At 43.1% G+C, this 23,878-nt stretch overlaps 1 protein-coding gene across 1 annotated transcript in view; it reads right to left on the minus strand.

Moving 5' to 3' along the window:
• LOC107109490 (serine protease inhibitor Kazal-type 5-like) overlaps nt 1-23,258 on the minus strand; it is a 43,729-nt gene extending 20,471 nt beyond the window's left edge. Inside the window, exons 1-8 of the mRNA XM_015410134.1 lie at nt 23,154-23,258; nt 18,685-18,710; nt 17,203-17,333; nt 13,813-13,867; nt 7,263-7,393; nt 7,114-7,174; nt 2,255-2,391; nt 2-107 (exon numbers count right to left, since the gene is read on the minus strand). Coding sequence (XP_015265620.1) covers nt 2-107; nt 2,255-2,391; nt 7,114-7,174; nt 7,263-7,393; nt 13,813-13,867; nt 17,203-17,333; nt 18,685-18,710; nt 23,154-23,205 — 699 coding nt within the window. The 5' untranslated portion in view covers nt 23,206-23,258. The remainder of the gene's footprint in view (nt 1; nt 108-2,254; nt 2,392-7,113; nt 7,175-7,262; nt 7,394-13,812; nt 13,868-17,202; nt 17,334-18,684; nt 18,711-23,153) is intronic.
• Nucleotides 23,259-23,878: the final 620 nt, after the last annotated feature.

Raw genomic sequence — 23,878 nt, forward strand, 5'->3', positions numbered from 1 at the left:
CCTGATTTATATTTCCCCGGTTTGGGTTGCTTTGAACAATTCTGTTCCCATTCGGATTCTGGATTGCTCCTCCACCATGAAACTTGCCTTCTCTAATTTCTTTTTTGCTAGAAGGCATGGAATGTTGAAGAGCATGATTTTTATGGTCAGGAAACTTGGATTCGCTGTTTAGAACTTAATTACATGAAAGAATGAATTACCCAAAAGAGACAATAAAATGTCAAGAGAGGAAGTAAGAAAATATTAAATAGTGGCTGGTTCATACTGACTGGTTCATATCCTTAGAACATTGTTTCCTGGTTTATAATGTTGCTGGGGTTGTCTGAGCATAGCACAGGGAAAATCTAGGTTAAAATATAACATGGTCCCCATTTAAGATAGCAACTGAGAAGAGTTTAAACTGTTGCTGTTCACACACATTGTTCTCGACACCTACACAGAGTGATGAATAACACAGTGAATAAGGCTGAGAATACAGTCACTGAAGCCAAAGGTAGGGGAAAGCCATTCAGAAGTGTAATAGCAACCCATAGGCTGGCCTTACCATTATACTACGTAATCAGGAAGCAAATTCAGGCAACCATTGGTCCCTGCCACACGGCAGGAAAAATACTGGCCAAAGTGCGGCTAATTAGAGCCGCACCAAAATAGAGATGCTGCGGTGGGATCCCATGGATCCCCTGAGCCGCGGCACCGTTGCTCCCCGGTACGATCAGATGCCGGGGAGGAAGACGGTCGGGAGGGGGAGGCTGTCGAGCTGCGCATGTCTGAGCATGCGCAGTTTGGCCAGGAACCAGGGATGCGCCGGCGAAAGGATGCGCCAGCGATCCCACGGCCGGCCTTGATGCGGCCGTCCCAGAAGAACCACCCTGGTAGGTGGTTCATTTTTGCTCCATGTTTTGGGCAGAAGGGCCGGATCAAGGATGGGTGCGCAACACTTCCCAGATGTTGCAGTGGGATCGCGCCCGTTTGCTCCGCCCCCGATCCGTCCCTCTCCTGGCCCAAAACCTCTCGTATGACCAGGGCCATTAAAGGGCAACAAATTGTCAGTTATTATCATTCAGACAAAGCTATTGGCTATAGATGCACAGAGGCAGGCTTCCATGATGTACCATATTTACTGATCGATTTTGCGCACATTATTTGTTTTTCTGATGCAATAGCCAGTGTGCACTGATAAAGAGCACGATCAGACAACGACATCTGCCTTTCATGCCCCAGTTGTCAGCACCCTGCTTTGCTTCGCTTTGTAAGTGGAGTAATCAGGAACCATGGGGAGAGTGCACAGTGAAGTCAGTTCAGGGTGGGATGTCTGATCAAAACAGAGGCACAGCCAGATCTCACCCAGTCTCCAGTGTGACTGCAGCCCATATCTACTGTGATGGATCAGAGCCTACACTTTTCGTTAGAAGTGTGTGGCTCCATTTATCCCTTCAGTCATCAACATACATTTTCCCAGCCCTGAGGGATGCTAGTGTCACTTTGAAAGCCTCCCGGCATTCTGTAGAAGCACCTGCAGATATGCATAGGTTTGATATACTACATCATGTTGGGTACCACACTTTAAGACAGCTGTAGACAAATTGGAACAAGTTCAGGGGAGGGCAAAAGAGATGGTCAGAGGACTAGGAAATAAACTTATAAGGAGACCTTGAAGGCACTGGGCATGTTTAGCCTGGAAAAGTGAAGACTGAGAGGAGACGTGATCGTGCTCTACAAATACCTGAAAGGCTGTCACACAGAAGAGGACAAAAACTTGTTATCTGCTGGTCTAGCAGGCAAGATAAATCAGTGAGTAGATTTTGGCTGAACATTAAGAGACACTTTATATTAGTGAGAACAGTTCAACAAATGGAACCCGTTACTTAGGGTATGGTGGTCTCTCCACTGATAGAAGTCTTCAAGCACAGACTGGATAGCCATCCATCAGGAATTGTGTAGATTTCATGTAATGGGCAGGGGGTTGGAAGTCTGCACTGATGAAAGAGATAGGAAAGGCAATAGGAGTCCCCTTCCTCCTCCCTTCTACAGCTTCTGCATCATGGGTATGAGCCTCCACGGGTTCAGGGACGATGTGAATAAATTATTCCAGGATCTGGTGGGACTGGTGTGGAGAAAGGGGACATGGAAAGGATCCCTTGCACTGAAGGATTGTGGGCTCCAACCCATTGGTGGCAAATTTGCCATTCTCCACAGTTTTAAATTTTAATTCCTTCTGATACCATGGTTTCCACCTTTGCTTTATAATACTCACAATTTCTCTGCACACATCATGCACGTGTTGCTATGTGTTCGGCCCGAAACGTCACGTATTGGGTCATTCTCACGGGTGCAGGTGAGTCCTCCATCAGGCCTCATTTGTGACCGGTATTCATAGCACTCATCACCCCTCTGGAGGGAAAGAAAATAATGTTTCTCATGAGGTGCCTTCTTTGGTTTGATGGACTAGTTCTTAGAAACTCTAGAGGATGTTCATCCACTGTAAATGCCTCACATAAACATTGTCAGGGTGTGACATCATGTATTATCTTGTGTCTGAGTGGGCTGTTAGAAGACTCATGAATGCCATCCTTAGTACCATGTGTTGGGTGTAGCCTCCTATGGTCAACCTAGTTATTATTCTTTGGCAGGGATATTCAAAGCATGCAATTGATCTGAATGATAAAATGTATCTCCCACTCTTTTCCCAACATGCTTATAATATGGTCAACATTTCCCCCCAGATTACAGCGACTACCTCTAGGCAGTCAAGAGCACTAAAACAATTGACTTAATTCATTTGCCTGAATAGCAGCCCTCATGGAGCACAGTGGAGATTTAAGGCCAATAGACATGGCAAAGCTCATTTGTAAAAGGCAAACTACAAGCACGTGATGCCCCCGTTCAGATCAGGGCACCATAGGGAGAAAAGAAACACTTTAACCATTTGGCCCTCCATGTGGTTTCACTAATCAAAGCTGGCACTGGCCCCTGCCACACGGCAGGGGAAAAGTCGCCAAAAAGCGTGGCTTTTAAAGTTGAAGTTGAAACGGCGCGGCTGGATCCCACAGATCCCGTGGCCGCGCCGCCTTTTCTCCCCGGCACGATCAGATGCCGGGGAGAAAACACGGCCCTGATGGGGAGCCTGCCGAACTGTGCATGTCCGAGCATGCGCAGTTCGTTAGGCTCTGGGGATGCGCCGGCGCAAGGACGCGCCGGCGATCAAACGGCCCAGCTTGCCGCGCAGCTTCCCGATGAACCACCAAGGTAGGTGGTTGCAAGTTGGGGCGGATTTTCGCGGGGAAGGGCCAGTTCGGGGACGGAAGCACGATGCTTCCCAGATGTTGTGGTGTGATCGCGCCAGTTTGCTCCACCCCCGAACTGTCCCGCTCCCGGCCCAAATCGCCTAGTGTGAACAGGACCATTAGTACTTTAAAGGAAAAAGATGGGCCCTTCTTTTAAAAATCCTCTTTCCCCCCTTTAAAGTGCTTTTAATAGCATGGGGGGAGTAGTTCTGATTAGTGAAACCATGTGGCATTTGAAGGGTTAAACTCTAGGATCGCTGACTCCAGTTTGGGAAATTCCTGGATAGTTGGAGGTGGAGACTGGTAAGGAAGCAGTTTGGGGAGATGAAGGAGCTCAGCTGGGAAGTGATGTCATAGAGCCCTCTGCCCAAATCTGCCATTTTTCTCTTGGGGTACTAATCTTTGTAAGTCTGGAGTAATTTACAATTCCAGGAGAACTACAACTTTAATCTGGAGGCTGACAACCCTGTTACACTCCCACTCCCATCCCTGTGCTGCCCCAATCCAAATAAGGGCCCTGCATGCTTGAAATTCGCCTTTTGCAGATAAATGGCGATTTGACACATCTGTCTCAGTCCTGAGAGTCATGATACAAATGCATTAGATGGTGAATAAAAGTAACATTCTGGTTTGGGATGAAAGCAATACTGGTCTCAATTTGCAAACCTTTTTCATGGCAAATCCCTTTTTGTTAAATTGGTGGAAAGTTGGAAACCATTATTAAGGAAAGAATTAGTAGGCACATAGATGAACAAAACCTATTGAGGCAGACTCAGCATGGGTTCTGTAAGGGAAGATCTTGTCTCACTAACCTGTTAGTGTTCTTTGAGGGGGTGAACAAACATGTGGACAAGGGGGACCCAATAGATGTTGTTTACCTTGACTTCCAGAAAGCTTTTGATAAAGTTCCTCATCAAAGGCTCCTAAGTAAGCTCAAAAATCATGGGATAAAAGGACAAGTCCTTTTATGGATCAAAAACTGGCTAATTAATAGAAAACAGAGAGTGAGTATAAATGGGCAGTTCTCCCAGTGGAGGGGGGTAAGCAGTGGGGTACCACAGGGATCAGTACTTGGTCCACTGCTTTTTAACTTGTTCATTAATGATTTGGAGTTGGGAGTAAGCAGTGAAGTGGCTAAATCTGCGGATGATACGAAGTTGTTCAGGGTGGTGAAAACCAGTGAGGATTGTGAGGCACTCCAAAGGGATCTGTCAAAGATGGGCAAGTGGGCGTCAACATGGCAAATGGGGTTCAATGTGGCCAAGTGCAAGGTGATGCACATTGGAGCCAAAAATCCTAAATATAAATACACATTGATGGGGTCTGAACTGGCAGAGACAGATCAAGAGAGAGATCTTGGAGTTGTAGTAGATAACTCACTGAAAATGTCGAGACAGTGTGTGACTGCAATAAAGAAGGCCAATGCTATGCTGGGGATTATTAGGAAGGGTATTGAAAACAGATCAGCCAATATAATAATGCCCCTATATAAATCAATGGTGAGACCTCATTTGGAATACTGTGTGCAGTTCTGGGCACCACACCTTAAAAAGGATATTATAGCTTTGGAAAAAGTGCAGAAAAGGGCAACTCGAATGATAAAAGGGTTGGAACACTTTCCCTATGAGGAAAGGTTAAAGCGCTTAGGGCTCTTTAGCTTGGAGAAAAGACGACTGAGGGGTGACATGATCGAGGTTTATAAGATTATGCATGGGAAAGAGCAGGTAGAGAAAGAGGTACTTTTCTCCCTTTCTCACAATACAAGAACCCGTGGGCACTCCATGAAATTGCTGAGCGGTCGGGTTAGAACGGATAAAAGGAAGTACTTCTTCACCCAAAGAGTGATTAACACATGGAATTCACTGCCACAGGAAGTGGTGGGTGCTACAAGCATGGACGGCTTCAAAAGGGAATTAGATAAGCATATGGAGCAGAGGTCCATCAGTGGCTATTAGCCACAAGGTATAGCTAGGGGCTCTGGGGCAAGTGATGCTCTGTCTTCTTGGTGCTTGGGGGGGGGGTCAACACATTGGCGTCTCTTACGTTCTTATGTACTGAGGATGAACGCAAATTTGAAATTATTTGCTTTGTTACTCAACAATAAATGACTGGAGCAGAGTGTTCTTTTCAGCATGATGATAAAAGTCTTCTATACTTCTCTTTAAAATTTTTGGATCATTTCCCCCCCTGCTCCTTGTAAGATTCATGCATCTGAATTTCTCAAGACGACTGCTGGTTTCAACAAAAGTAATATTTCCTCCTTTCAGTTTGCAGATTCCCTAATCAGATATATTTCACTAGTCTTCTCAAACCCCTTTTGCCTTTCCCAGAATTCCTCAGATTTTTGCCTGAGCAGAAAATTCTTTATTGTTTACTGTAGTTGAAATTATAGACTAAAACTGAGGTGGGAACATTTGTTTCCCAAACATCAAGAAAAACAATAATTGGGTGCTGTACTAGGAACTCTTTGTAAGCCCCATTGAATAAAATGGGACTTATCTCTGAGCAAACCTACTTAGGATTGTCCTCAGGTGTGTCAGGGCCTGAAAAAATAACCTCAAGAATCTTTGCCATCAAATAATGTTAACACTGAGTAAAATTGAATGCAACAGTTCTTCAAATTTATATTAGGAGTAAATGTAGTTGTCATGGCTTAAGTAGGAATGGCCAACTTACAGGAATCATATGGCAACTAAAAGAGATTCTGTGCATAAGCCAACACTCTGCACATGCACAACAGATGTTATCAGTTTCTACTGGTGTAAAGATACTCTGAACCATGTAACAAGTCTGTGACTATATAGGGAGAATTGTGTAATGGTGCAGAGGTCATTTCGGGGGGGAACGCGGGGGAACGCAGTTCTCCCGGGTGAGGTGCAGGGGGCGGGGCACACAACGAAGCCCCGCCCCTTCTTCCGGCAGCCCCCTGCTTCCAGCCTCATTCTGTTGCAGAAGGAGGAAGAAGCAGGAGGGTAAGTTGGCGTCCTCCCCCTCTGCCTGGCCGAGGCCACTTCACGTGGCCTCCGCAAGGACTCCCAGCCCCATCCAGGAGCTTCCCCAAGGTAGCTGTGTTAGTCTGTTGCAGCAAAATAGTCCAAGAGTTCAAATAGCACCTTTAAGACTAACAAATAGCACCTTTAAGACTAACCTTTAAGACTAAGACTGAGTGGTGGGTGTGGCCTTATGACACACTTCCGGTGATGGCAGGGGGTTGTGGCCTCATGACACACTTCCGGTGATGGCAGGGGGTGTGGCATATGCTAATGAGTTATGCTAATGAGTTCCCCTAGCTCTTTTTCTACGAAACGACCCCTGTAATGGTGTATATAGGGAGACTGTTGTAAAGATACGCTGAACCACGTGACAAGTCTGTGACTATATATGGAGAATTTTGCAGCATGCTTCACGATGAAGCTGGCCTTCTTCATGTTTCTGTCAAGAAGAGGAGGAGGAGATTGGATTTATACATCGCCCTTCACTACCCAAAGGAGTCTGAGAGCGGCTTACAAATTCTTCCCCTTCCCCTTCTCGCAACAGACACCCTGTGAGGTAGGTGGGGCTGAGAGAGCTCTTTCAAGGATTACTTTTGAGAGAACAGCTCTGAGAGAATTTATGACTGACCCAAGGTCATATCAGCAGCTGCATGTGGAGGAGTGGGGAATCAAACCCAGTTCTCCCAGATTAGAGTCTATGCTCCTAACCACTACATCAAACTGGCTCTCTGAATGGTGGAAAGCAATCTACAAAGCACTGCAACATTCAATGATTCATGACATAAATGCAGAATATTAATGGTCAAGACACAAATCTGGATAAAGTTTAATCTCACCTCGCTTCTTTCTTTTTCTATTTTGTTTTTTTCATATGATGGCATGTCACCGCCATTTTTGCTGCAAGAAAATGTTTACAACATATTTCACAACTGTGAATAGCACAGCTTGATGTAGTTAACAAACAAATGTATCATTTTCTACTCACAACTTTTGTGCACACATCATGCACTTATTGCTATATTGTCTGCCAAAAGCATCACGGACTGGGTCATTCTCTCTCGTACAGGTAATTCCCCCATTCCTGAAATAAGCCATGTATTCCCTGCAGCCATCATCCTACAGTGAAGGGAAAAGATTAATTTTTCTCCTTGCAGCCTTACTAAAGAGAGAATCTACCAAAAGTCACAATTTTGCCAGAGTGATGAAGTAAGGTAAATTCCAGTGTAAGGGATAGAGAACAAAATGATAAGCATGGTGACAAGTCTGTGACTATATAGGGAGAGTTTTGCAGCATATTTCAAGATGAGGCCTTTGACTGAACTGAAACCGGTCGATCAATTTAAAAAAACCCTGTAGTTTGAAGGTTCAGAAGTATTTTTTGAGTATTATAATGAATATTATGGTTTAATCACGCAGGTCACAATCCAAGTAAAGGTAAGTATTTTAAGCACCTTTTTATCAACAGGATACTTAAGCACCTGTTTAGCTCTGTTCTGTGAATTCAATAATACTGAGGCCTCCTTACATATGAAGTCCTTGTTTTTGTTGAGCAATGAGTTCAAAGCAGACATTCAATGGGAGTTTTGTGCCTCCCAGACTCCCATGCATCCTTTTCTCCTTGTGACTGCATTGCGTGGGAAGAAGCAGATTGAGTCTTCCCCTTCACATTGTTTTCTCCTCCTTAAAGCACCCTGTGAAGTTATTTTATTTATTTATTTACTTTATTAGATTTAGAACCCACCCTCCCTGCATAGCGGGCTCAGGGCGGGTTCCATCAAATGTAATATACAGTAGTTTAAAACAGTTTAAAATACATCAGATAAAATACAGTGCAATTTCTATATCCCATCAGTGCCTCAACAGATGTATCCTTGTAGCAATTGGGTTCCAGATGTTACTCAGATCTGATCCACTGAAGGGGAGGCCCAATAGATAGATGAAAAGGAGAACACCCGCCCCCTCAACTAAAAGCCTTGCAGAAGAGCTCTGTCCTGCAGGACATGCAAAACTGTAGACGGTCCCACAGGTCCTGGTCTCATAAGGGAGCTCATTCCACTAGGTAGGGGCCAGGGCCGAAAAAGCCCTGGCCTTAGTTGAGGCAAGACGGATGTCCCTGGGTCCAGGGACCACCAGTAGATGTTGATTAGCAGATCATACCACTCTTCAGGGCTTATATGGGGAGAGGTGGTCATGCAGATATGCAGGCCCCTAGCCATATAGGGCTTTGAAGGAAAGCACCAGCACCTTGAAACGAATCCAGTACTTCATAGGCAGCCAGTGCAGTTCGCACAGCACAGGATGGGTATGTGTCCGGATATATATATGACATCACATTACTTATGCGGCTGTATGTAAGTTCTGAAACAAAGCTAATAGTGAGTCCACAGGACTTTTTAAAACAGAGAAAACAACATGACAAGGAATGCTAAAGCCACTTCTGCCCATGTGCCCTGGTTGCAAGAAGAAAGTTATTTCCATGAGTCTGGGAAAGTCCCATTGAACATCTGTTTCAAATCCCTCACTTCATCACTTATCAAACATGAGGACTTTGGAATTCATAAAATTAAAGGATGCTTTTGGACTTCAGGTGACTTGTGCAAAGTGCTTGAGATTCTACTGAAACTTTAAATGTATTTTTCGCTCCATAAGACGCACCTGACCATAAGACACACCTAGTTTTTAGAGGAGGAAAACAGGAAAAAAACAGGCTCGGAGGGGGTGCAACAGGGCGCATGCTCTAGGGAGCTCGCAGCAGCTCGCCAAGGCAAACAGCCGGAGCTGGGGGCTCCGTTTAATAAGGGAGCGAGACGGAGCTCTTCCACCAGGCCTTCAACTAGGAGCCTCCCCCAATAATTAATTGTGAAGCCTGCCCTTCGGAACTATCATCAATAGCCTGAGCTGGCCACATAAGAAGAAACAGAATGAGGAGTGGATCAATAGGACATCAATTGCTGCCATCGTCGCCAAATATAGTTAGCATTAATTTTGCTAGACCAATTGTATTAGCACTTTACATCATCTGGATTGTTTTAGAATGGTTTTATGTTTTAATGGTTATTTATGTGTTTTAATTTTTGTAAGCTGCCCTGAGCCCTCCCCAGTGGGGAGGGCAGGGTATAAATTTAATAAATAAATAAAGGAAAAGTGGTAGGTGGGAGAAGGATAAAGTGTGGCTTCTCCCTTACAAATTGCTTCATCCTGGTGCTATTTGGCATAGAAGGAATGGCAGCTGGGGTTTCTAAACATGAGTTGATCACCCAAAAAATGTCTAATATATTTTTTAAATCTAGAAGTCAAGAACAGAGAGCATAGTTCCCAGCTCCCCAGGCTGGGAGTCTCCTACAGAGACTCCGGGGGGTCTGGAACCAGTCAAGACCCCTCCTGATTGCCGCATCTTGGCGCGTCTCCATCGGGAGCTCAATGAGACTCATCCAAGTGCTAAGCCACCGAAACCGAAATTCTACAGTAGTCTAGTCTTGAGGTGACCATTGCATGGATCACTGTTGCCAAGTCGTTGCATTCGAGGAAGGGAACCAACTGCCTAATCAGCCGGAGATGATAAAAGGCTGACTTGGCAGTGGCTGCTACCTGGGCCTCCATTGTTAAGGAAGGATCCAGGAGCATTCCAAAGCTGGGAGTGGGATCCGTACCTCTGGCCCACCCCGGCCTAGGCACAGGACCTCTGTCTTCATCGGATTCAATTTCAGTTGGCTCAGTCTAAGCCAACCAGCCACAGCTTGTAACACCCGGTCCAGATCTTCTGGTTTGGAGTCAGACCGGCCGCCCAACAACAAATAAAGCTGGGTGTCATCAGCTCCCCCTCCAGCTACTTCCCCCCCAGCTGGATTTTCAGAAACACATTTAAAGTGATTAACACTTGGAATTCACTGCCACAGGAAGTGGTGGCGGCTACAAGCATGGATGGCTTTAAAAGGGAATTAGATAAGCATATGGAGCAGAGTCCATCAGTGGCTATTAGCCACAAGGTATAGATAGGGACTCTGAGGCAAGTGGTGCTCTGTCTTCTTGGTGCTTGGGGGGGGGGTCAACAGTGGGAGGGCTTCTAATGTCCTGGCCCCCCTGGTGGACCTCCTGATGGCACTGGTATTTCTGGCCACTGTGTGATACAGAGTATTGGACTGGATGGGCCTTCGGCCTGATCCAACATTGGCATCTCTTATGTTCTTATGTTCTTAAAGTTTTATCTACATAAATATTAGCTGGACAAAATGAATCACTGCAAGGATTAAACTAATCCAAGAAATTTGGTTAAGGAACAAAGAAATTATTAGGAAAAGTTAGTCAAAAATATTTGCTGTCTAGAGAAACATTTGTGCAAGAAAAGGATTGGCCAGATAAATAAGGTGCAGTTAGGGCTTACTTGGTCCCACAACTTGTTTTAGCTAGAGTTTTTTTGTGTTCCTTCACTGAGCATGAATCCAGTGCCAACACTGTGTTTGCACTTTTATGGGCAAGGAAGGTAGCACTAGCCCTGGCCTAAAGAGATGACAGTCTCAGAAAGACAATAGGAAACAGGCAAAAATCTTCATGGTATGCTGGTTTGTGCTTGGCGTAAACCGAATACATAATAAAGTTTCAGTTGCACTTAACCAAATTAGGGAGTTCCAGAGCTAGAAAGTTGTAACAATTTACATCCATTGTATCCAAAGGTTTGGATCTTACTATAAACAGTCACTAAAAATAGTTATCTGCATGCAGGAGAAATCTTCAGCACAATGCAAAGAAGCCTTCCCTGCCTTCAGCATAACCATCATTCTTGTCTCCTCCACACATTCCAGTTCTGCATTCCTCTCCGACTGTGGTCACATACTGCCCTTGCAGTTATGGTAATTGATTGGATTCATACTTGACTGGAGAAGAGCAGTTGCCATTTCCCACTTGCGGGATCCCACACAATCCAATAACATTTCAATAACATAATTAAGGATGGGCACGAACCAAGAAAATGCTGTTCAGTTTGGTTCGGGGCATACCCAGTTCGCTAACCATGAACTGTCACAAACATCTAGCTGCCAAATGAACTGGTTCAGTTCATGAGGCTTGTGAGGTGGCAGAACCCCCCCCCCAGTGTGCTAGAAACACCAAACATGCAGGGGATCTCTGGCTGACTCTCCTTTATCTTCCCTTCAAGTTTGGTGAGGATTGGATTTATAAGGTCCAAGTTACAGCTACCCCAAGATGGTGCCCCCAGGAAAGAGCTTTCTGGGGAAATGACAGGCACAGGTTCAGTTGTGTATAGAACAGACTCTGTGCGAGCTGGAGACTTCAAACTTGCAGAGGACCCCTCCCCCAATGCTCCTCTACATGCCTGCCAAGTTATGCAAAGATTGGATTTAGGGGAGGGTCTGAGTTTTGGGCCCCCAAAGAGATGCCCCCGGGAAAATGCTTTTGGGGAAAATGTCAGGCACAGGTTCAAAAGTGCAAGCTACACACATTAAATGAACAGGGAACCTATTGGTGTTTCCAAAGCTGGAGAATTCTGGGGGGGGGGGGTTGCTTTTGAGGTGCTTTGTTGCTTTGAAGTGTGGTAAACATTTTGTTTGAGCAGAGACAGTCTGTCTGGAACAGCTTGAAAGTTTGTGGAAGGTTCATGTCGATTTACCTGCCACAAACTTCAGTTTGTGAACCATAAACTGGCCAAAATTCATCATGAACTTTAGTTTGTGAACCCGTTTGTGTCCATCCCTAAACATAATTATATGAGACTGACAGTTCCCACATCACTCCTATTTCATACCTGCTCAGGGAAGTGAGGCACTGAAGTGTGAACTTCCTATGTGATCCCAAATGGTTCTATTACTCAAATGTTTTCCTAAAGTGCTATGGGTTCCAGGAAATGAAAGATGCAACTGTTCCATTCTGGCTATGCATAAATTGACTTTTTTTGTGATGGTGGGGTCTCAAGGCAGAGGTCTTTAGCATCAACTACCACCTGATCTTTTAAACTGGAGATTCCAGTTAACTGGAGTTTCTAAGGATTGAACCATGGAGCTTCTGCATATCAAGCAGCTGTTCTATCACTGAACCATGACCCATCACCCATCCCTATATGAATTTAATCTGTTGATTGTAAATCACTCTGAGAATCAAAGGTGGAATATAAATCTTTTGCTTCAATAAATAACTGATCTGAGGTACACCTTATAAAATGTGAAGGTAAGATGGCTATGAAGAAACATTTTATGTTTTAATAGGGATGTAATATTTCAGGCTGAGAACAGATGTAGCCAAATTATAGGTGCAACTTCAGAGCCAGTGGGGTGTAATGTTTAGAATTGTAGACTAGGACAAGGGAGGCCTGCTCTACTATGAAGTTGACAGAGTGACCTTGGGTCAGTCACTGTCATAGGCTTGATGTGATGATAAAAAGGGAGTGGGTGATTGATGTATGCCACTAAGATATTTTGGGAGGAAAGATGGGATAAAAAATAGTTCAGGTATAGGCGGAAGTCCCAACTATGTGAGCAGATATGCTGTGATGTTGAATCTCTTGTGGAGCTACAGTATTAACAAATCTGTTCATAAGACCACTTTCAAAAAAATAAACCAGGAGGCAAAGTCAGATCCCTATTTCAGAAACAAATTTCATTTTGCTCAGCATCTTTGATTTGCTCCTGTGCATTTCAGTAACACCAGAGTGCCCCCCCATACCTCCAGTCAGATACCATGGAAAAAACCTTAATAAGCTTCAGCACACTTGGTTTCTAAACCACTTGAAATTAACAGATTTTTCAAAAAACATTATAACAGGCTCAAGACTGGCATCCATTCCAACAATAGTCCTCCTACACATGTCAGAACCAGACATTGGAAATACCCCATAATGGACTAGAACTACTGGAGTATTTATGTGGACAGAAGGATTTCTATCACCAAATATATTTTTCTCATCTCCCCCCTTCCAATGTAGCCCCCAATGCCCTCCAAAATGTTGTTTCTAGGAGTCCCCTGTCCAGTGGATACAAGCCAGAATGGAATAATCACAGAAAGGAGTGGGGAAGGCTTCATTGGGAAGGGGATGGGAAGGCTTTCAGTTCCCAGTTTCTAAATTTGCAGTCTCAACCAATCCAATATCCATTAATTAAAAAGCTAGTTAGTAGAAGGGACAAAGAACAATAAATTGACACAGTTGTTCAGGAAACTAGCTTTGTCCATACACATAACCCAACTGTCAGAAAGCATGCATTGAAAGTGGACCTCCTGGCATCTTTCTATTGAACAATCAATAAGGCTGTGAAGGAAGAGACCATTCCCGATTTCTGTGTAATGCTTCAGATCTGCACTTGTATTACTAATTTTCTTTAAGTGTGTTCAGTACAAAGATTAATCATTATCCTGACTCTTAAATTAATTTACATAGTTGTAGTTCTGGACTATATACTCCAACTCACAAAGGAGTTTGAAGTCTTCCATTTCAACACAGCCACCACCAAAACCACTTCATCAAATGCAGGATTAAGCATCATCAGATTAGGTAATAAGGCTTCTCATGCTTTAGTAACATGCCTTCCCACCTTTTCTGAAGTACTCGTAGACCAGCGTTCATTAACAGCGAATCCTCTTTTTTTGCTATTAATAAAGACAATAAAAAATACAGGGCAGGGTTATGGAGAATTTAAATGACATATTCCTGTAACACAAGGGTTTTTTTTAATGCAACCATTCCTCTCTCAAGAACACAAGAAGAATCCTGCTGGATGAGAACAGTGGTCTATCTAGTTCAGTGTTCAGTTTCACACAATGGCCAAACCAGTTGCCCTGAAGAGCCAATAAATAGGGCATAGGGGCCAAGGCTTACCCCTGATGATGCCTTCCAGCACTGAAATTCAGAGGTTAACCATCTTGAGATGCGAGGCTCCCTTTAGTTATCATGGCTAGTAGCCACTGACGAATCTGCCACTCCATGAGACTGCCTCATCTGCCTTATCCTTTTACAGTCACGTATGCTTATAGCAATCACTAGATCCAGTGACAGTGAATTTCACAGTCTAATTACTCATTGTGTAAAGAAATGCTTCTTATTGTCAGTTCTGAATTTATTGCCTACCAATTTCATTGGGTGTTCCCATGTTCTAGTATTGTTCTTCTCACATAATGCAATAGATCAACCCACAAATAAGAAAAGAGATGAGATCAAGTTTTAAAAGATAGAAATTGTTGCTTAGGATCCCTGCATTTCAAGGTATTTCATTCCTGTGTCCTTTTTTGTGGACTTCAATGGACTCCTATTCCAGCCACTCCATATTTCTTGGCTCTTGATTCAGAGGAAGTTATATCCATATGACATAAATTGCTCATATAACTAAATTTCCTCACTGATTGCAATAGGGAACCAATGATATTAACTTTATCAAACCAAGGCCTATGTATCTATTTACCAGAGCTATACATAAAAATAGCCAGTAAGTAAGCCAACTGGTATAGATAGGCATCCATTTGAGAGAGTGGGGAAGTGAAGGGTTAAGCATCTGATCCCTAATCACTCTGCAAATAAAAAATGAGCATAAGTATGAATCTCCTATTAGTGTTGATTAAGTCATTAAATCTAAGTCAATTTTCTTGCAAAGAGAAGCATTCTTAGTGATACACATAATACTCTTATTTATAAATACTTGCATAGTTCAGGTCCTTGCATCCCTGTCCTCAGAGTTAGGAATCAAGCATATTTATTTATGTTATTTATAGTCCGCCTTTCTCACATGAACTCAAAGTGGAACACCATTCTTCCACCTCAAAATGGTCACTGGCCACCCAAAGAGCAAATAGTGCCCACTGGATCTGTTTCCAGTTGAGAAAACAGCTTGAGGGAAAGGCAAAAGAAAGACCAGTGACTTTTGCTGATATTGCAGTGATACAGGACTGTGCCATTGTTTAGCATTCCATGAGGAACATGGACCATAAGTACCACTAACCACAAGTCCTTCTTAATACATTTATTCAGGGGAGCAGCTAGGCTTGCCAGGTCTGGGTTGGAAACTACCTGGAGACTTTGAGGGTGGATCCAGGAGAGGGTGGAGTTTGGGGAGGGGAGGGGCCTCAGTATGGTACAATGCCATAGATTCCACCATCCAAAGCAGCCATTTTCTTCAGGTGAGCTGATTTCTGTCAGCTGGAGTTTGTTGTAAAAGCAGGATATCTCCAGGACCCACCTGGAGGCTGGCAACCCTAGGAGCAGCTTGTCCAAATAAATTTTGGCAAGACTCCTCCCTCCAGACATGGGAGAGGCATGGATTGATAAACATTTAATCTGACTTTCAATTAAGGTTGCCAGGCCCATGCCTCGAACGCCTGGGAAACTTTTGGGGGCGAGGCATCGGGAAAAGGCTACTGGCAATGCATCAATGTCACTTCTCGCTGGAACTTGCAAGTGACATCACTAACTTTCTAGGATTTCACCCAATCTCTGTAGTAAACACCATAGAAATCTGTAATATTCCTAGAGCATGGCCAACATCACGTCTGAGTTCCAGCTGGAAGTGATATTGATGTATTCCTGTTGCTGTCTTGCTGTGCCTCAAGCCTCCACAGTTATGCTCCTATCTCTTCCTAGCACCCAGAAGCCTGAGGGTTAAGAGGTCCACAATTCTCTGAGGATCCCATCTTCTCAGTCTCCCTGGACTCAGTCTCCCTGGACTCCCAGGTAAGCTATGTAACTGCATCAACTTGTTTGCTAGGGAACTGAGCTGTAACAAGAAGGGCAGAAGGTTGGTAGGGAGGCAATTAGTCTTAATATCCAGAGTGGCTGACATGCATTAATCATCCTCACATGTTTGTAATCTTTTGTTTCAGGTGTATTTGCAATGCATAGTGGCTTATGGTTAATCTCTGCAGTATCTAGTGTGTACTCTACTGAGGAATAGTTTAAAAGTGTACTGTAAATTCATATCTTATTTCCTCATGCTGATGAATTGCCTGTTTATGTATCCCATATTATATACATGTTCTGATATTTCTACATCCATGTCCTTTGTCATTTATTCATATATCACTTAGGTTACTTTCATAGTGTATTGTACAATAGTGACTTCCAATAAACTGTTCAATTTGCATAAGCAACATCTTGGACCTGTGTGTGTCTTCCAGCTGGCAATTGTATACCCACTGAGGTGAGAGGAACCCATAGTAGCTAGGGTTGCCAACTCTGGGTTGGGAAGTACCTGGAGATGTTGGGGGTGGAGCCTGAGGAGGGCAGAGTTTGGGGAGGGGAGGGGAGGGGCCTCAGCAGGGTATAATACAATGCAGCCATTTTCTCCAGGGGAAATGATCTTGCAGATCAACTGCAACAGTGGGAGATCTCCAGGTGCCACCCAAAGGTCACCAGCCCTAATAGTAGCAGAGGCATCCTGAATAAGGGAGCCTCCCACACATCCCATCCCAGAGAGGGTACTCAGGGAGAGAAGCAAAGATCTGTGGATATTTTACCTTAAAGTATTGTACAGGAGAAAGCATTTACACAAGCACCTTATGTATGAAAATGAGCAGATCCAGAGATCAGTCTGAACATGTAAAGTAGCCCTGAAAGTGTCCTGAAGAGGTACAGGGGGGACAGGAAGTGGGAATGTTACATCCTTCTTAAAGGCACACTCACAGGCATCACGACAAGTACACATTAACGTTAAAGAGCTGAATAATTTTAATGTATACTCCTGCTGGCTTTGAAGAATATGCCAACAAGGTTCTGGAATTCAGCTGTTGGTCTTAGTGGGCTGGAGAAAGGGCAGAAACTGACCTCTCTCTTCTGGGAGTTATAGCTTGCAACATTTGCCTCAGCCAAAGGTTTCTGCCATAAAGATGAAACTAGGAATCTGTCTGTAGGAGGAGAAGACACAGGGAAAACAACTGGTATAGCAACTCTTATAATCGCTTTAATGTCCCTGAAGCAATTGCTTATTTATAATACTCACAAGACTTCACGGCACATGACACACTTGTTCGTGTGTGTCTTGCCATCTGGACCAATGATTGGGTCGATGTCTCTGCTGCAGTATAAACTCCCATTTTGCAAGAAGGGCTGGAATTCAAGGCACATACCTGCCTAGAGGGACAAAGGAGTATTTAGTGAGGCTTGCCCGCCTTAGGCTGCAATCCTTAAATTGTTTACAATGGAGTCAGAGATCTCAGGGATACACAGCCTTTTCCTATGCTTTGCTTTCCTCTGCCACTGGGGATCAAAAAGATGAGACACTAGGAGATCCATGACTGGATATTCCCAGTATCTTTTAGAGCTTAATTAAACAGGGGGTTGTTGGGAATTGAGAATGGGTATAATCCTGTTGATCCCTGCACAAACTGAATCCCCTCTCCCTGAATATAAATTTAAAGAAAAAAGAAAGGAAAAGATGGATACCAGCCTTTTTCCTTTAAAAGACTCACAATACTGTCCCCATCCCCTCAGTTTCAATTAAGCAACACCATGCAATGAAGGAAAGGTTAACCCCCTTTTTAAAAAACTGGTAGAGCGCCATGATTTCTATCACATCTAATTTGATACCGAGTTTTAAATCTACATCAAGTACAGGAAAAGCCCACAAAACAAATTACAACTTCCAGATTTCAGATAGTGAGGAAAGGAATGATAAAAAAATAAGGGCCAAACCAGATGAGTCAATTTTTTGAGAGATGTGTCTAGGTTCTTCTACCAACAGCCGCATGGCATGCTGCTGGGAATTCATTTTTAAAGTATATGGGACTTCAGCCTTCCCTCTTTGTGGTTTTCACAAAATCCAACATAGCCTCGAGAGTGCCATTTGCCCCACTGGGAGGATTATAAATGTAAGTCATCTGGCTGAAGCCCCCTCCTCCCACCAAACCACGATCCCTATCCAAATTGTGGGCCCACATGCTTGGGAAATGAGTTCCCATCAGTGTGATGTGTAGCTGTTGGTATAAAGGCTGGGTCAGGCGGGGGAGGGGGGTTAGTGTATTATATGATAGGTGTCCTGCAATCCGAAGAAGAGTTGCACCCTTCTAAATCCACTTACTTCAATGAGAAGGATGTAACTTTGCTTAAAAGTGCACTGTGAGAACACAGTCATATGTCATACTCTACAAAGAGTGTTTTTGCTTATTTTTCTTCTAAAATATGATTTTACATTGAGCTAGTAAACTGTAATGACTACATTTGTTTTCTCTAGGTTTTCATATATCTCTTTGAGTACCACAATTCTCATTTTTGCTTTCGTTGACGCCTACATATTATTAACATGTTATGTATTACTAATAGCATAACCTCAATTTTAATTATGACCCTCATCTTATGATAATTATAGTCTGAAGATACATTCATAAATATGTTTGAAACAACCTTTCATATTTAAGAGATTCTTTCTTTACAGTTTGCATTAACTAACTAATTAAGAAAAAGTAATAGAAAACTTTGGACTAACCTTGTATCTAGCTTGACTGGCAACATCTGCAACAAAAATACAGAGAGATTGTGAAACTTTGGAAAGTCCTTCAGAAAACAAATAAAATGGTTACTTGATCCAAACAGGTAGCCAGTAAATCTCACATTCTGGCTCTGATCCAGATTTGTTGTGTTTTGTTGCATATTGACTAGTGACCCCAGAGAGGGATGCTCATGCCTATCCAAGCAAAACACAAATGAATATTTGCAGCTGCAAACACAGATCTCCCTTCTTGGACTGGTTTGAGTAGGACCTACAGTGAGTTTGATTGCAATCCTGAGTATATTTGCTCAGAAATCAATCCCATTGTTTCAATAGGACTTATTTCTGAATCAATCATGATTAGGGCCATTTCTGCAAGGTTATCTGCCTTAGTTTCAGTGCTGTTGGGAAGTGTCCCCCCCCCGCTTCCTCACACCATTATAATACCTTTGTGCACCTCCTGAGGTTTCCACAGCTTTTCTATGATCTTTCTCAAACCTGCTTTGCTTGGACATTTTGGGAAAGATTGCAATAAACCTTGATTGCTGCCCTATGGGTGTGAAAGTTTGTATTCACCTATCCATACGGCAACCATTTTCTCTGGCATGGTCCCCTCAGCAGCCATTTCCTTCCCTCTGCCACCTGAGGGCTTGTAATTTCTTTTAAAAATTGGCACTAGAATATCATTATGTCTGTATCCCATTGTAACAATATGTGTGATAGGTTCTCTGAATGCCCAATTTCTATTTTTATAAAAGTAAGTGTCCAGCTCCTTGCAGAGATATAAGGATAAAGCCTTATATCCACAACAGATGGGGCTAAAAGCTTACTTTTTTGAGAAAAGAAGAGCTGCGAATTCAGAAAACCTGTCACACCTGTCCTTATAACGTTATATCAATCTAACAATATTGTAGTGCTGATTTTCTAAAAAATGCCAAGGAGAAGAGGACTGGCTGCTGCTGGGGAACTACATTAAGGAAACTCAGGGGAAATCTGCCACGTGGGAGCTCCATTGTCGCTGTGCTTTATCAGCAGTTGCATCAGCAATGGGGAAACCACAGAAACCCGTCCCCATGTGGAAACCACCTATGATTTGTGAGTCTGATTGCCCATAATTCTAAGGGCCATGCTTCCCCATTGGCACTTGTAGAAGAGAAATACTGTCCGTACATCATGTGCCTGCAGATCTCTCATTTTCCCATAAGTGGCAATGGTAAGTCTATAGGAACATTGGTCTCAGTGTGTTCATTTTAATGGGACCTTTCTCAAGTACTTTATGACAAGATTGCAGGTTGGGCTGTTCATCTACTCAATTAATGCAATATCTCTGCGTAAAGATCCAAGGAACTACACATCCACTAACTGCAAATACCTAGATTCATAGGGCTGAAGCATAAATTGAATTCCGCTCCCACCACAATATTTTGCTGCCTCCTTCCAATGGCAACACCTTGTTCACATGCCTCCAAGTAGTGTGGCTAACTATGGGTCTGGAAATTCACATGCCTCCAAGTAGTGTGGCTAACTATAAGTCTGGAAATTCCTGGAGATTTGGAGGTGGAGCCTAAAGAAGGCAGAATTTGAGGAGGGGAGGGACCTCAGTGGTATAGAGTTCATAGAGTCCACCGTTCGAAGCAGCCATTTTCTCCAGGGGAACTGATCTCCATAGCCTAGAGATCAGTTGTAATTCCAAGAGATCACCAGGTCCCACCTGGATGTTGGTAAACATACCCCCAAGCAACTCCCTCTGGAGTAGCAGGTGAGGGATGGAACCAATAGAAATCAGGGACACCCCCCCGCCGCCGCCTGAGCAGAAGTACACAAGAAGCCCTTTAGATCCCATCCCTTGTTTATAAAGCAAGGAAGGGTCATTACCATAAGGTAATTTTAACATCTGCCTAACACCCATTCATTTCTGCATGAAACCCATAATTTACTGGCTAAGTTATAGGTAGTTCTTAGTAAGTACTAGGTATTTTGTAGCATTTGTCATAAGGATACAATCCTCCTTATCAAATCCAATCCTAGCAGACCTATCCTTAATCAAACTTATGTACAAAAAGGCAAAACTATATAAGCTCAGAAATCTCACATTTTGACACCCCCTGCCCTCACACTAGAATCATCTTATGTAGCGCTCCACCTCTTCTTCAAACAGAACCTTATCTTCTAATTTTCCAGATGCCCAATCTGCAAGATTTATATTTGGCTCCTCTTTTGGTTTTGTTCTCTTCCTTCCCCATTTCCAAAATGTAATAAATTCAAGGTTATTTCATCATATTATTTACTATTCATTTCTTTACTTCTTTTAACCTTACCTTTCTCTCCAATAGGAACCCAAAACAGCTTTTCTTAATTTTCCTCTATTTTATCATCACCTATGTCCCTATGAGGCAATTTAGGCTGCAAGTGTTCAATGGGCCCTGTAGACCAGCCCAATCACCAATCAGTAAATAAAATAATACTCTCCTAATTGAAACCATAGATTTCAATAGTGCTTTTTACAATCTCTCTTTTACCATTTTTTCCAGTCACTCCATCAGGTATTTTGACTAAACATCAATTTGTTTCCCCTACAGCTCCTTCTCCCCACACCTTTGGTATGCAGCACTTTTTTACCATCAAGTTGCAGCCGACTTATGGAGACCCTTAGGGCTAGGGTGGCCAGCTTCGGGTTGGGAAATACCTGAAGATTTGGAGGTGAATCCTGGGGAGGGTAGAGCTTATCAGGGATGTGATGCCATAGAGTCCACCCTCCAAAGCAGCCATTTTCTCCAGGGGAACTGATCTTCGTCATCTGGAGATCAGTTGTGATAGTGGGAGGTTGGCAACCCTACTTAGGGCTTTCAAGACAAGAAACATACCAAGGTGGTTTGCAATTGCCTGTTTCTGCATAGCGACCCAGCCAAGCGGTAACCTTATGAGCAGGCTAATTCCATCATGCTATATTATCTTCCTTCTTCAGGTACATTTATAATAGGCATATCTTGCCACTTGCCACAATTTGAAGACTACTCTGGAAGCTGCAGGCAAAGAAAATGCAACACTTGCATCAAGCCACTAGAATGGGGACCCAAGATCCCCCACACAAAGCAAAGTCAACTTAGTACAGACAATCATCATCCCTGATACCAATTTGATTGAGGAATAAATCAACAGGATGTACTAGTATCTAGAGTGGACCTTCCAGATTACATATAGTTTGAGTGGCACATGGGGCAACCTACTGCTATAAAATGAGTCCTCCACATTTACAAATCATTCAAAGAAGCAGGTTCTAATACCATCCATTTCTAGCTAACAGCCCTCAAGCACCATCTTCATATTTCCATACAAGTTTCATGGGCTGCCCCACAGTACAATTCCTCGGGTACCAGGAGGTAAGTCTCCAAGAGTTGCCATACTGGGGATACTATGACACATGGGTAACCTGGTGAACATATGAGTCAGTTGATTCTGGACTAGGGCCTCAAGCAGCAAAACCCATTTATAGTTACAAGCATGAACTAATCCAGATCATGGGAAACACCACTAAAGTCCTGAGATCTTTATCCATCAACATGAGTGAAGCCCTATTATACTTCCTCAGGCCCTGCCACTTAAACTCATTTATTTTGCCATGCCGTAGATAAATTAGTTAATATTAACTTACGAAGGAGTTGTCAACGATAAATACTGGGTTAAATAATACAATCAAAGAACTAAAAAATAGAAGTCTATTTATCTCTGAGGACTCACCTAAACCAACAGCATGCAATTATAGGGTTCCTTAGACTTTTTGACAATAAAAAAGCTGATATAAATAGGATGATGTTTATATATAAAACAACAATAAGCTCTGCTGAGTCATACTTAGTTGGCCTCTGCCCACATTTTATCACTGCTTTCTGGCATTCACACTATAGTATTAATCTAGCTGTCAAAACAAATAATGTAAAGACTGCAGAATCACACCCTTCCCATCACATCCCTCTGTTCACTTTCATCCCTTTTCAACAAGAACATTGTTAGAAGAATTAAAAATGTAATCTAGCTTTCACAACTACACAGATAACAATTCTTTAACAGATGTATGATATGTATTCAGAAGGTACACTGGAATGATCCTTTCCAAGAAAAACAAAATGGATGTAAAGGATTGCCAGAACAATCTTTTGAAAAGCATTTCCACATGAAAAAGATCAAGATATTTACCAATGGCAGAACCATATCTATTGCTGGTTTCATAAGTAATTTCAAAAAGATCTAACTATGTCACAATCATGGGTGAAGTATAGCAGGTTGGTTATTCCTTACATTGGCTTTTCCCAGTTTTCGCGATTCAGTATGAACTAAAAGGCACTAACTCCTATTCCTTAAGCTAAGAGAGAGAGAGAGAGAGAGAGAGAGAGAGAGAGAGAGAGAGAGAGAGAGAGAGAGAGAGAGAGAGAGATGGACCTGTAATGAGTATTAGAAAGGCTACTTACCTTCAAAGTAGTTGAAAAGTGTCAGGACCACAAAGACACCTGTTACCTTCATGGTAGGAATAGTGGTGATGAGCGTGCTTTGATTCTATTAGTTCATTGCTCACAGGAAACCTCACAGAGTAAGCTTCAATTGTATAAGTACATATGGGAAGCCAGTTTCTCCACCTTCCTTATGACATAATCTTTAGAACAGCCATCATTAGCTATGAAAACCCGTCTGATGAGGGATGATTTGAATTCTAATGATTCCATCAACATAATTTTCATCAGGATGGGACAGGCTGAGAGTTACACCCTGGATTTTATCGAAACGAGACATTTACCAATACAGTATCTCATTTTCCAGTACAAACAGAGCACCCTGGCTGTACATGACATACTTTTGCAATCTTGAACTTCAGTGTCTGGTGACCTTTACACTTTAACAAACCAGTTCAAGCAGAGCCAGTGTCAGGTAGCCCTGTCACAGGTTTGGAACGTGGAGGGGTTCCCTCCCGTTTACTGTCTCAGCTCTCCCTGGCTCACCAACTGTTTGCTATCTTCTCCTTGACCTTGTAGATGCTCCAGCTGCAGTTTTCTTGGCTGGGAAAGTTAACGGCTTTTGCTTTGCCTGCTTGATTTTGCCGGCATGCATGAGATGTATCCATTGGCTCATGCTTTCAGGGGGGATGTTTGATTCTAGTATAATTCAGAGGCCCTTGTATTTGCGGCTATTCCTGACACAA

Source organism: Gekko japonicus, unplaced genomic scaffold, assembly GCF_001447785.1.
Source record: "Gekko japonicus isolate JY-2015 unplaced genomic scaffold, Gekko_japonicus_V1.1 scaffold510, whole genome shotgun sequence".
NCBI classification, from domain to species: domain Eukaryota; kingdom Metazoa; phylum Chordata; class Lepidosauria; order Squamata; family Gekkonidae; genus Gekko; species Gekko japonicus.